This window comes from Cervus elaphus, chromosome 12 (assembly GCF_910594005.1).
Source record: "Cervus elaphus chromosome 12, mCerEla1.1, whole genome shotgun sequence".
Lineage (NCBI taxonomy): Eukaryota > Metazoa > Chordata > Mammalia > Artiodactyla > Cervidae > Cervus > Cervus elaphus.
The window spans coordinates 75,100,202-75,114,263 of NC_057826.1; the positions used below are offsets into that span (position 1 = coordinate 75,100,202).

Sequence of the window (14,062 nt, forward strand, 5' to 3'; positions counted from 1 at the left end):
AAGTCACTTTCATTTCTGAAATATTTCCAGAAAAAAAAAAAAAAAAGAAAGAAAGAAAGAAAAAAGGAAATAGAAATCCAAAAGTAAGGAAGAGTAAGATCAAGCTGTTCTGGTAGATTCCATCCACAGTCCCAACAGAAGCCATTCCCTCTAAAGGCTGCGTCTCTAATCCAGTGCATTTTGCAATATCAGGTTCTGATGTCTCCCACCATCAATTTAGATATTTCTGAGCAGTATGTCTGTACATTTAAAAGCTACAGCTTTGCATGCTTTTATTTGAAAAGATATTTATTCCAACACACCTTTCAGTGTTTTAGTGTATTGCCTATTTTATATATAAAAAGTACCTGCTCTCCATATTTGAGCATAACTTCTCCACCACCCATACTGTTCCTTTACATAACGGATGATACACGATATATTACAGTTAGTACAGTTTTGAGGGAGGAGATGGTTGTTGGGTTTATAGACCACCTATCTTGCCATTTGCAGATATTAGAATGGAGAACTGAGGCCTTTTTTGAGTTGATGAGAGTAGAAAGATGATGAAGGAAGGATCCAGACGGAACCACACTCTATGGTCAGTGGCGTTGGAATGAGTGGTCTTCCCTGACAGAGACTTTACTGTGGTCCCAACATCCTAACATTGGGAAGATGTTATTCTCCTTGACAGCTTGTACTTTATAACCCCTGGCTGAGGGTCCGTGGCCAAGGATTCTGGGCATCTTAGCCCAACAGCCCAAGTCCTTTCCATGTACCTTCCTGACACTGCTTTCTCTGTTTCCCTCCTCTGATTATCTTTCCCTTCCCTATTACTTATGCTTTTATCCCTTCCCCTGACTTTTTCTACCACTTACACCCACCCTACACCCCACCCCGACTTTGTTTGCATTCCTTCCTGTCTTTTCTCTCTGCTTCAGCATCCTTGGTGCACAGCGCCTACAAGCATGGGCATAGAGAACATGAGGATTAAAGATCACTCTTCAAGAAGAGTGAGGCGGACACCATCTGAGTCATCAGTTACTGTATCCTGAACAGATGCATTGAGAAATGTTTACCTAGATGGTGGTAGACACATGATTTCAAGGACCTTTACAGGAGCCCAGAATTCCAGGTTGTATAGCTTTAGTCTCAACATTATTAATATTTTCTGTCCTCCAGAGAACATCACTGTCTGCTCTGGGGTTTCACATACATTTTCTGGAATGTGGATGGAAATTTTCATCTCCTTACTATAAAGAGCCCAGGACAGTTTTCTGGTATTAAAGAACGTTTTCCATAAGCTTCACAGAACACCAGCCAATTTCTTTAAGGAACCAAATGATAGGACAATGGCTCTGGATATCATTGTGATTGGTGTTCCTTTTACAGAACCAGACTTTAAACTTCACAGAGGATGGCAGCAGACACCGTGTGAGTTGGGGATGTCTCTCCTTCTTTGGGGGACATGCCTAAAACAGGACAGGAAGACCTAGACAAGGAATTGCTTGATCATTGGCTGACAGATCCTGGCAACAACACACTGATACCTGCTCTGGTTCTAAGTCTCTACCAGCAGTAGTTGTTTCTGTTCTGTGGAAACAAGCCCAGGAGCAGACACAAGTCTGAGCTGTGAGCCCATGATCCTGGTGTGTCCTTGGAGTATGAAGCTGGTGACTGGAGTAACTGTGTTTCTAACCTTGGGTAAGTGCTCTGTGTCTACAAGGGATGACTTGAGGGCAAAGGGCCATGAAGTATTATTTGCTCCTTTCTCTCCCTGTGTCCTATTCAGCCTTATAACAATGGAACTGAGAACTGATCTATGCATTTGCTAGGGAGCACAAACTTCTACATGACAGGTTAAATCATAGCCATGATCCCAGAAGAGCACTTAGCAGTAACCAGTTTGTAAGAAATCCCTGGGTTTACTGAGCAAAGGACCCATTAGATAAAGGTTATAGAGTCTCAGATTCTTGCCATGTGTCTTTGGTCTCTATATAATAAACACCAATGATATTTTGCAGGACATAGATAAAAACACTGGAATAGGGTCCAGACAGTTATGGGAGTGTTGTACCCTTGATCCATAGAATTACACTGATATGTGGACAGGGGCTAATTTTATTTTCTTGACCCTTTAGGGACTGTGATTAATGCTAAGACCACCCAGCCCAGCTCCATGGATTGTGCTGAAGGAGAGGGTGTAAACCTGCCTTGTAACCACTCTGCCATTGGTGGAAATGACTATATACATTGGTATCGGCAAAATCCCAATCAGAGTCCACAGTATGTCATTCATGGCTTACGAGACACAATGAACAACAGCAAGGCCTCTCTGACCACAGCTTCAGACAGAAAGTCCAGCACCTTGGTCCTGCCCCAGGTCACCCTGAGAGACACCGCTGTGTACTACTGCGTCCTGAGAGGGGCACACGTGGACAGATGGGGCTGCACCTGTGCAGTATCTCTGGTGGGAAGAAGGGGGGACACAGTGGGGGAGCAGTCACAAGAGCAAATCTAGAGCCATCTGGAAGGAGAGTCAGAGAGCAGTAAGAGATGAGGGAAGTGAAGGGAAGGAAAAGGGGAGAAGATGGATAAAGAAACGAAGAGAAAGAGGAGAAGGAATAAGCACCTAGTTCATTGATGAATCTGAGAAGAATTTTGAGGCATGTCAGAATCATAATTTTAGCACAGCAATAAAGTAAGAGGGGTTAATAATTTGTTATGGCTCCTCCTCATGTCAATAAAATGTTGGTTTTAGTGCACTAGTCTCAACATAAAAAGTGGGAAACATACAAATACTTCTCCTTGTACCAAAGGCTTCTTTCATTTGGATCCAGGGCCAAGTCCGGACTCTGATGTGTTATAGTTGTTCCACTTACCAGAAACAAACTATTCTTTCTCTGTGAAAAATTTGAAATGTTATTGTTGCTAGTCTAGAACATTCATATTTCCCATGAAGAAGTTTTTTGAAAGAAACAAAAATTAACTGAATAATAATTTTTCACTTTCTAGGCAGGTCTGGAAACGCTGCTTCTCTAAAGAGTTTTCATCACTTTTGATATTCCCTAAGCAGCACATGGGGCTTCCCTTTTGGCTAAGCATTAAAGAATCTGCCTGCTGCAGGAACTGCAGGAGAGAGACGAGGGTTCAATCCCAGGGTTGGGAAGATCCCCTGTAGGAGGGTATGGCAACCCACTCCAATATTCTTCCCTGGGGAATCCCATGGACACAAGAGCCTGGCAGACTACAGATCCTAGAGTTGCAAAGAGTTGGACATGACTGAAGCGACTTAGCACGCAGGTATGCAAGCAGCACATGGGGCTTACTCTGGTGGCTCAGTGGTAAAGAATCTGCCTGCCAATGCAGGGGTCACAGATTCAGTCCCTGGTTGGAGAACTGAGATCCCACATGCCTTGTAGTAACTAGGCCTACGTGCTGCTACTACTGAACCATCTTTGAACTGTCCATCTGAATGTTAGTGTCTGCAGATCACTTCACTTTCACTGCAGTGAAAATATACAGTTTCTCATCTTCCATCCCTTTTACCCCCAAATCTACTGACAGAGAATCGATATTGTTTACAAAGTCTAAGATAAGAGCACAAACTAAAATTATCTTCATATAGTTTCAGAAACACCTATTTTTCTCTAAAATGGCTTACTAAAATTAGCAAGCAGAATACAAAACTAGTAATAACCAGTTTAAAAAATGTATTTACAATAGAAATTTTCTTTAAAATAATTTATTTTAAAATTATAGGTGATTTAATAAAAATAAAACTATTACAATTCAATTTTCAATGTCCAGCTAGTGGTTAAGATAACTAAAATTGCTCTTTATGCAGCCCTAGTCTAAAATAAATATATATAAATTTTCAAGTGATCAGTATCATTTTTACAGAATCCATATATATGCATTAATATGCGATATTTGTTTTTCTCTTTCTGACTTACTTCACTTTGGTTAACAGGCTCTATTTCATCCACCTCACTAGAACTGTCTCAAATGTGCTTTTTTACGGCTGAGTAGTATTCCATTGTATATAGGTACCACAACTTTATCCATTCATCTGTTGATGGACCCTATTTGCAGAACAAAAATGGAAATGTAGACATAAGGAACAGACTTTGGACACACTAGGGGAAGGAGAGGGTGAGATGAATTGAGAACAGCATTGAAACATATGCATTACCGTATGCAAAAGAGATAGCTAGTGGGAAGTTGCTGTATGATGCAGGGAGCTCAGCATGGTGCTCCGTGACAACCTAGAGGAATGGGGGGAAGGTTCAAAGGGAGGGGATGTATGTATACTTATGGCTGATTTGCATCATTGTATGGCAGAAACCAACACAACATTGTAAAGCAATTATCCTCAAATTAAAAATAAATAAATTTTAAAAATAAATTAAAAAAATACTGTTTAATACAGCAAAGTGTTCCAGCCAATAGGGGCAACTTCCAATACTGTGCTGATTCATGAGGACCCTTTAGAACCACAAGTGAGAACATAAGAGAAACAAAAGCTGGATCCTCAGCACTTCTGGGAAAAAGCATTTCATTATGGAAGAATCTACTGTATCCAGGCCATGTGAGAGGAAGATGGGGTTATACAGTTAATTTTTGCTTTCTTTTCCCTAAAATTCTCCCAAATTCCTAATCAGGGTCTGCCTTCTCCTAAATGTTCTCAGAAAATGTCCCTCAGATCATAAAATAACGATCTTTCTATTTCCTACTCTCACTCTACCCTTGGCCAGCACATTCTGAATTGGTTGAGGTGGGAGGTGGGGCGTCCTGTCAGCGTCACCCGAGCAGGATTTGTTGGGTGAGCTGATTGGCTACAGGAGCAGGAACGACTTATGACACACTCCCTCAGGGTTTAGTGAAGTGTCTTGCAGTGAAAATGTCCCAACAACAAGAGGAAGCATCATGAAGAGGCTAGCAGGTGCTGTGCTGGGGCTTCTGTTTGCCCAGGTTTGCTGTGAGTTGGGGCTGCCCCACAGGGAACCTGGAGGAGTGAGGCGCTGCTCTATTGTTGAGGGAGGGAGAGGAGCTGACAAGTCCTGCAGACTTTCTATCCTTCTCATCATTTGTGGGGGTGGAGGGGGGCACTTTCAGGGTTTAGTAGGAGTTACAGTGACCCTCACAGTGACTGTTTCTCTTTCCTCATCAGGTGTGCGAGGGGCGGATGTGGAGCAGAGTCCCCCAGCCCTGAGTCTCCAGGAGGGAGCCAGATACAGGCTTCGGTGTAATTTTTCCACTTCCCCACAGAGTGTGAATTGGTATCTTCAGAACCCTGGGGGCCACCTCATACAGCTGTTTTACATTCCTTCAGGGACAAAGCAGGATGGAAGATTAAACGCCACCACAGTCCCTGCAGAACGCCGCAGCTCACTGCACATTTCCTCTTCGTGGACCACAGACTCGGGCACTTACTTCTGTGCTGCGCAGCACGGTGCTCCCCGGGCACCTGCAGCCTCTACACGAACCTGCCGCCGAGGCTCCAGACACGCCCTCCTGTGTCGATGAAACACATACATACACACACACACACATCAGTGTGTGCATAACGAGTCTTAATATATTTAATAAAACTTTACTATGTTTAATAAAAATTTAATATATTTACAAATAATATATTTAATAAAACTGAAATTATACAGAATTTATTCTTTGACCAAGATGAAAATGATTAGAAAATCAAGTGCAAAGAGATGTCTCTAGAAACCCCAAAATATTTGGATTATATACACTAACTTTAAAATAACTCTAGGTTAAAGAAACTATTACAATGACTATTAGAAAATATTTTGAAAGTAAATATTGTGAGAGCACATTATATAAACATGTCTAAGATGGAGCTAAAATAATACATAGAAGAAAATTTATCTTTTTAAGTACTTATATTACTAAAGAAAGATGTTGAAAAACTGTTATGAAGACTCAGCAAAAGATGATAGAAAAGCAAATTAAACCCAACATAAAATGAAAGATGTAATAATAAAATGTTCAATTGGTGAAATACAAATAAAACTATAGTGGTAACCATGAAACAGAAATCTAATTTTGTTAAAATGATTAATAAAATCAATATATTCTTAGGTATAATTATCAAGGGAAAAAAGAAAAAAGATGAATTAGATGAATTATTCATATAAATATAAGTAATAAAAAAAGAGAGCTATTCTACAGGCTCTATAATGTTATAAATATAATGAAAGAATATCATTAACAAGTTTATGTCACTGAGTAAATGTGTAGAAGTAGATCCACACAGGTCAAGAAAATTTATTTTTTGACAAATACAAAGACAGTTCAATAGAGGTAACAACATAGTCTTATGAGCAAATGAGGTTGGGATGATTGTATATTCTTAGGAAATTATTGAAAATTGGCATAAATATCACATCTTGTACAAAAAATTGTGTATAGTCTCAAAATGAATCATATATCCAACTATAAAATGTGGCATTAAATCTTTTAGGAAAAACATAAGAGAATATCTTCATGACCTAGGGTTAGACAAAAAGATTTTTGACATGACACCAAAAACACAATCCATACAACATAAATAACTTAGATTTCATCAAAATTAAGAATGTTTGTTCTGTGAAAGACACTATTAAGAGAAGGAAAAAGATAACCCACAGACTGGCAGGAAATATTTGCAAAATACATTTTCATAAAAAAAAAACAACAACTGTATTTAGAATACAATGAACTGTTCTAAACTCAGCAGGAAGAAACAAACAATCCAGTTGAAACCTGAACAAAAGATTCAGACACTTTACCAAAAAGCTATGTGGTAAGGAAATAGGCATATAGAGAGATGGTCAGTGTTATTAGTAGTTAGGGAAGTGCAAATTAAGCCACAAAGAAATACCACTTCACATCTATCATAAAGGCTAAAATTAAAAATGCTGACAATATCAAATTCTGGCAAAGATGCAGAGAAATTGGATCACTCATACATTGCTGGTGGGTGAATGCTCCCGTCATTCTGGAAAACAGTCCAAGAGTTTTGCGTAAGCTTAAATACTCAGTTACCTTACAACTCAGCAAAGCACACTTCTGGGTATTTATGCTTGAGAAATGAAAAACTTACATTCACATAAAAAACCTGAATATTCATGGCAGCTATCTTTGTGGTCACCAAAAACTAGAAATCAGCCAAGTATCTTTCACTGGGTAAATGCAACTGTAATACATCTGTACAATGAGATCTTATTTACAGATTTTTCTCAACTTTCAATGGAGTTGTGTCTCAATAAACCATTTTTAGTTGAGAATATCATAGGTGGAAAATGCATTTAATAACCCAGCTTCCCTTAAATGTGCTCAACATTTACATTAGCCTACAGGTGGGAGAAAAGTCTATTTTACACAAAAGTATTGAAAATCTCATGTAATTTATTGAGTACTGTACTGAAAGTGGGGCTTCCCAGGTGATGCTAGTGGTAAAGAACCTGCCCACCAATGAAGGAGACATAAAAGATGCAGGTTCAATCCCTGGATGGGGAAGATTCCCTGGAAGGGGACATGGCAGCCCACTCCAGTATTCTTGCCTAGAGAATTCCATGGACGGAGGAGCCCGGTGGGCTACAGTCCATAGTGTCACAAAGAGCTGGACACGACAGCAGCTACTTTGCACACACACACTGAAAGTGAAAACCAGAATGGTTGTATGAGTACAGGATGAATGTAAGTATGTCGGTTGTTTACCCTCATGATTTCAGGGCTGGCCAGGAGCTCAGCTCACTGCTGCTGCCCAGAGTCACCAGGGAATATTATGCCATATGTTGCTAGGATGGGAAAAGACCAAATTTTAAAATTCCAAGTATGGTTTCTACTGAATGTGTATTGTTTTCTTACCACTGGAAAGTCAAAAAACTGAAATCAATACGATAAGTTGGTGACAGTTTGTAGTGATTAAAAGAAATAGACTACTGATACATTTAGTAGCCTAGATGGGCTACTAGGTGTAAGAACGCCGCAGCAAGACAAAGAGAGTGCCGGAGTATCAAGAGGCTTTTATTGGGCAATCGCTTCCGGGCAGAGCTCCCAGGCTCGAGCAGGGGGAAAGCGGGAGTCTGCAACCTGCGGGAAGGGGGGCGACACTTATATACCCTGGTGGCTGCGGACGTGGCGGGACCTTTCCGTATACGGTTAGGGTCGGGCTCTAGGGTGCTGGTTGGACTTTCTGGTCTCGTGCCAGTTTTTGGTTGGCCGGAGTCTTGGCGCCTTTGTGTCCATCAGTCTGCCTGGCAACGGGCCATTGATTGGTGGATGTCTGTCCCTGGGACTTATCCAGAACTTTCTGGCGGGGGCTTCTCTGTCAGCATTTTCCAGCTGGCGCTTTCCCGCCTGCGGTCAGCGTGATCTTTCATCCCGGCCTTTTTGGTATAGGACAAGGGGCAACGTTTGTCTTCTGGCTACTTCCTGCTGAACGGGGGTGACGTGGGGGTCAGGGCCGGTTGGGACGAAAGGTCAGCTTATGCAGGATTGTGAGGTGGGTCTATGTCTTCTTGATTGAGTTGAGTGTAAGCTGTTAGTATCATGGCCTGTCCGGTTGCAGCCTGTGCTATTTCTTGGACCCTGCGAAAAACAAGTTAGAGGAGGCAGGGGCCTATGGTGAGGCCCATAACCAGCAGGAGTATAGGGCCTAGAAGGGGCAAGAGGTATGGGAGTAAACCATTGAGTCTGGTCCAGAGGGGGCTCTCCTGGAGCTGTCTACACCTTTGTTCCAGGTCGTCCTGTAGTTCCTTAATCTTAGTATGGACTATTTCGGAGCAGTTGGCATAGAAAGAGCATCTTTCCTGTAAGAAAAGGCATGTGCTGCCCTCTTGGGCGGTGAGAAGGTCTAGCCCACGTCTATTTTGGAGGACAACTTCTGCTAGAGAATCTATTTGCCCCTGAAGTTCTAACATGGTGTCAGCCACATGTTGGACATCTGCTATGATCTGTTGGGAAAGCTTGGCGTATGTGTGCTGTGAGAGGCTGATCCCTGCTGCCCCTGTTGCTAAGCTGGTGGATAAGCCCAGTCCCACCAGCAGGGCTAGCATTTGGATAGCTCGCTTTTTTTTTTCCCGGCCACTTGGTCTAGAGTGGGCATGGGGACTGGTTCTTTTCCTGATATCAGGTCAATGTCTGGGAGCAGGACTGCGAGTATGCAGGTTCCAGTCCAGTTTGTAGGGAGGAAAGTATAGGCCAGGTTTCCTCCACAGACAAAGACCAGGGGATGAGGGGAGCATATTGAGGTGGTGATGTTCTGTATTGTGGTGCAGCTGGCAAAGTCTTCCACCCCCACGTCTAGAGCTGTCTCATTGTCTGTTATTTGGCCTCTTAGGCAGTATCCTATTGAGGCTTCTATCGGTTGTACCCACAAAGGTGGTGTCACTTTACACGCTGCTGGGTCTACAGAGGTGTTGACCAGTTGGGAGAGGTTGGCCGGCATGGCTAGCGGGCGAGGGGTTCCTACGGCTAGGCATATCCAGCAACCTTGGGCCCACTTGGGGCTGGACTGATTTAGGGTGTTCCATGTTAGCTGTATTAAGTTTGTAGTTGCTGGGTCTAGTTGTAGTGGGCCCCGCCGATCAGGCAGGGCCAGGGGATGGTAATGGACTTTTGGAAAGTAATGGTCCATTACTTCTTGGAGTCTTTGTTGGGCTTGTTCTCTTCATGCCATATCCTGGACCCCTCCTCCATCTGAGACGTGTATGGGTGCCTTTAGGTTTCAGCAGACCTCTTTACCTGCCTTATTTGGGCACGCAGGTGAGGAAGGGCCTGGGCCCAATGTACCCGGGAAGTGTCCTGTTTGTGTTGCAGTCCAATAAGTCTTATTTTTTGGGCCCCTGCATTGGCGTGCCTGTTCCTTAAGGTAGCATAGAGAGTGGAGAGTTTCCTGGTATTCTAAGCAAGAGCAGTTCTTGAGCTGACCTGGGGGGCAGGGGTTCTGGGGTCTGGATGGCGTTAACACATTGCCATGAATTGGCTTTTCCAATGTGTGAGTATCCATTTGAGGAAGACTCATATCCCGACCCTATAAAGTTGTAAGCCATTTTGTCCCCTCAGTTGACTGATTGGACGTGTCTGACCCTTCCCTCAGGATATTGGGAGAGAGTCCCCCTGGCGCAGTCACAAGGCTTTCCCATTTGCCTGGCCAGGATTTGCCTCGCCTTAGCTGGGTCATCAAATCCCCCGTAGGTCTGACCGAGGAGAACAAGCAATAGGAGGGTACCCGTCATTCTTTGGCCACTGGTGGGAAGGGGGTCTGAGAGATTTTTAGTTTTGTGGGCCCTGTTAGAGAGGACTGGTATGTGTGTCCTGGCGAAGCCTTTGGACCCGAGTCTAAGCCTGGATCCCTTTCTGGAAGGCCTAGGGGGGCTCGTTTGTGCCTGGTCATGTGGTACCAGGGTTTGAGGCCTGATAGCTTGGCTGCAGTGGGGGTGGTCAGGACTACTGTGTAAGGACCCGTCCAACGAGGTTGGAGGGGCCCAGGAGACAGGGCCCCTGGACAGGACCAGTAGCACCTGGTCCCCGGGCGACAGCGGTCTGATGGAACCGTCACCTTCTCCAGGTTGTGGCAGGACCCGATCTGCGTGTTCCCTGATTAAGGTGCGCAGGCAGGTGAAGAGGGGCAAATAATTGGCCAGGGGAGGTGGTTTTTCTGGGGGCAGATGGGTCAGCAGGTAGGGCCTGCTATACAGCAGTTCGAAGGGGGTCAAACCTGTCTTTGAGTGCGGTGTTGTATGGATGCGGGTGAGAGCCAAGGGGAGGAGGTCGACCCAGGAGAGCCGCACTTCTGAGGTGAGCTTGGTGAGGTGGGCTTTGAGGACCCCATTGGCCAGTTCCACCTTACCCGATGACTGGGGTCTGTACGGGATGTGAAGATGCCAAGTGATGTTGAGGGCTGCAGCTACCTGCTGGGTTATCTGCGAAACAAAAGCAGGTCCGTTATCGGATTGGAGGGAGCTAGGGAGTCCGAACCGGGGGGTGATGTGTTTGACCAGCGTTTCGGATACTATTGCGGCCGTTTTGCAGGAGGTGGGGAAGGCCTCGATCCATCCTGAGAATGTGTCCACGAGTACCAGCAGATAACGATAAGCCCGGTGTCTGGGCATGTGAGTGAAGTCCACCTGCCAATCTTGACCGGGCAGATGTCCTCTCAGCTGGTGGGTTTCCTGGGGGGCCGGAGCCCTCCTTGAGGAGAGATCATTGCGCAGGTCAGACAGGAGCGATGTACGGTCTGGATGGCATGTCTAAGGTGAAGAGGAGAGAAGAGCGGTCTAAGGAAAGTTAAGAGAGCTCGCGGTCCGACATGGAGGGTGTCATGGATCTGCTTTATGATGGTGATGGCTTGTTGTTCAGGGAGGACCAGTTTTTCGTGGAGGGTGATCCATCCAGAAGGATGTGTTTGTGTCCCCTCCTGGGCAAGTAGAGCTCTGGTTTCTGCCTTGGTGTATTTAGGGGTAAAGGAAGTTTCCAGGACCAGTAGAGGGAGTTTCCAGGACCAGTAGAGGGACTGCCTCTTGCTGCAGGGCGGTTTGCCAGGCCACTTGGTCAGCCAAATTATTACCCTGGGCTATTTCATCGCGAGCTGCCTGGTGTCCCCGGCAATGTAAGATGGCTACTTCTTTTGGCAGGGGGATGGCCTCCAGTAGTCTGGTAATATGGGAGGCATTACATATTGGGGAGCCCTTAGTTGTGAGAAAGCCTGTCTCTTTCCAGATTGCCGCGTGTGAGTGGGCGATTAGGAAAGCGTACTTAGAGTCTGTGTAGATATTGGCCCTTTTGTTTCTTGCTAGGTGTAGGGCTTGGGTCAATGCAGTTAGTTCTGCCTTTTGGGAAACTGTTCCTAGTGGGAGGGGTTGGGCCTCAAGGACTTTCTGTAGGGTGACTACAGCGTAGGCCGCTGCCAGGTGCCCATCTGGGTCCTTTTTGGAACTCCCGTTGACAAATATGGTTATATCAGGATCCGGCAGTGGCTCTGCAAAGAGGTTTGGAGGTGGCTGTGTCAGAGAGTCCAAGATCTCAGTACACTGGTGAGCAGGGACTCTTGAGGAAATCGGGAGAGAGGGAAGCGCAGGTAGCGGGTTCAGCTGGGAACTACGTCCCACGGTGACCTGCAGGTTGTCTAGGAATATTAAGTGGAACTGCTGTAGTCTGGAGTCACTGAGGTCAGAGAGGAATCTGGAAGCCAAGAGGTTACTGAGGCGGTGAGGGGAGAAAATGGTTAGAGGTTGATTTTGAAGTAACTTTTTTGCGTCCATGTAAACCGCTGCTGCCGCTGCCAGTGCTCATAGGCAGGGGAACCATCCCCTGGCAGTGGGGTCTAGTTGTTTGGAGATGAAGGTGACAGGCAGCAACTCAGAGCCCACCAGCTGTACCGGGGCCCCAAAGGTTATTCCCCCCTTTTCATCAGTATAGAGATGATATGGGTAGTTTGAATTAGGCAGGGAAAGGGGAGCGGCAGATGTCAGAGCAGACTGTAATGTGAGAAAGGCTCAGGTGACCTCGTTTTGTGAAGAGAGTGGCCCCTTTGGGGTTTCCTTTGCTGCTGTATAGAGGGGTCTTGCCAGTGAGGCATAGTTGGGAACCCAATGGCGGAAGAATCCCGCCAGGCCCAGGAAAGACAGGATTTGGTCTCCGTTAGTTGGAGGCTGGATAGACCAGAGGAGTTGGCAACGGTTGGTTGTGAGGGCCTTGGTGATGGGGGTAATTTGTAATCCCAGGTAAGTAACTGAGGACTGGGTGAGTTGGGCCTTTGACTGTGAGGCCCAGTATCCTCTGGAGGCCAGGAAGTTAAGGAGAGCTGTGGTGTGTTGTTTTGAGAGATCTTTGGAAGGGCTACATAGTAAGAGGTCATCTACATATTAAAGCAGGGTACTAGGGCTAAGAGGGCAGAGGGCCAGGTCCCGGGCCAGGGCCTGGCTGAAGTAATGAGGGCTATCTCGAAACCCCTGAGGCAGGACCGTCTACATGAGTTGAGTGGCCTGTCTGGTGGCAGGATCAGTCCAGGTGAAGGCGAACAGAAATTGACAGTCGGGGTGGATTGGGATGGAAAAGAATCCATCTTTGAGATCGATTACCGTGAAGTGGGTGGTGCCCGAGGGTATTTGGGACAATAAAGTATAGGGGTTGGGGACCAGCGGGTGTGTAGGGACAATGGCCTTGTTGATAAGCCGGAGGTCTTGGACTAGTCGGTAGGCTCCTGAGGCCTTACGGACCAGAAGGATGGGGGTATTACATGGGGACGAGGCGGGGACCAGTAGGCCCTGTCCCAGGAGGCAGTCAATGATTGGCTTAAGCCCTCGAAGGTTGGGCTGGGACAGGGGGAACTGGGCCTGAGCCGGAAAACAGGTGGGGTCTTTTAGGTGGATGAGGACTGGGGGTTGGAGTTGGGCAATTGTTGGGATCTTGATGTCCCAAAACTGGGGATCTATTTGGGAGCTAGAGGACCCGGTGAGTAGCAGTAAGAATCTGCCTGTGGAAGGGAAAGGCCCTGGGGCTAGGTGAAGTGTGGCCTTGAGTTTTGTTAGAATATCTCTCCCTAGCAGAGGGGTCGGGCAGGAGGGAATAACTACAAAGGAGTGGGTGAATAGGCAATTGTCTAATTGGCAGTTCAAGGGCTTGGTCTCTAAAGGCTGTGACGGCTGGCCATCAATTCCCATTACCGAGACCTGGGAAGGATGCAAGGTGCCTCCGAAAGAGGGAAGGACCGAATAGGTAGCCCCCGTGTCAACCAAGAAGTCGATCGACTTACCCGCTACCTGGAGCATTACCCTGGGCTCGGCTTGGGTTATCGGGGTTCCCGAGTCTGGGCGGCTTCAGTCTTCATTGAAGGTCAGCAATTGTAGGGCGGGGTCTGGGCTCGGAGTCATCCTGGGTCGCTCTGGTCCCTTACCCCCTGGGGTCAGGGCCCAAGAGGCCGAGGGACAGTCACTTGTCCAGTGTCCGCATTGCCTGCACTTTGGGCAGGGCCTTGTGGGCGGTCTTGGGTTAGGACACATTTTGGCCCAGTGTCCCTCTTTTTCACATTTGAAGCAGGATCCCGGTGTGGGTTTTTGTGAGCCCGAGCCCATTG

The 14,062-nt window shown here is 46.0% G+C and overlaps 2 gene segments (V, D, J or C); both read left to right on the forward strand.

The window, feature by feature from the left end:
- The first annotated feature begins 1,643 nt into the window (after positions 1-1,643).
- On the forward strand, positions 1,644-2,500 carry LOC122705704. The segment is given in 2 exon segments: positions 1,644-1,683; positions 2,121-2,500. Coding segments are annotated over 2 exon segments (420 nt in total).
- Positions 2,501-4,880: 2,380 nt separating this feature from the next.
- LOC122704628 lies at positions 4,881-5,575 on the forward strand. The segment is given in 2 exon segments: positions 4,881-4,960; positions 5,153-5,575. Coding segments are annotated over 2 exon segments (408 nt in total).
- The last annotated feature ends 8,487 nt before the right edge of the window (positions 5,576-14,062 follow it).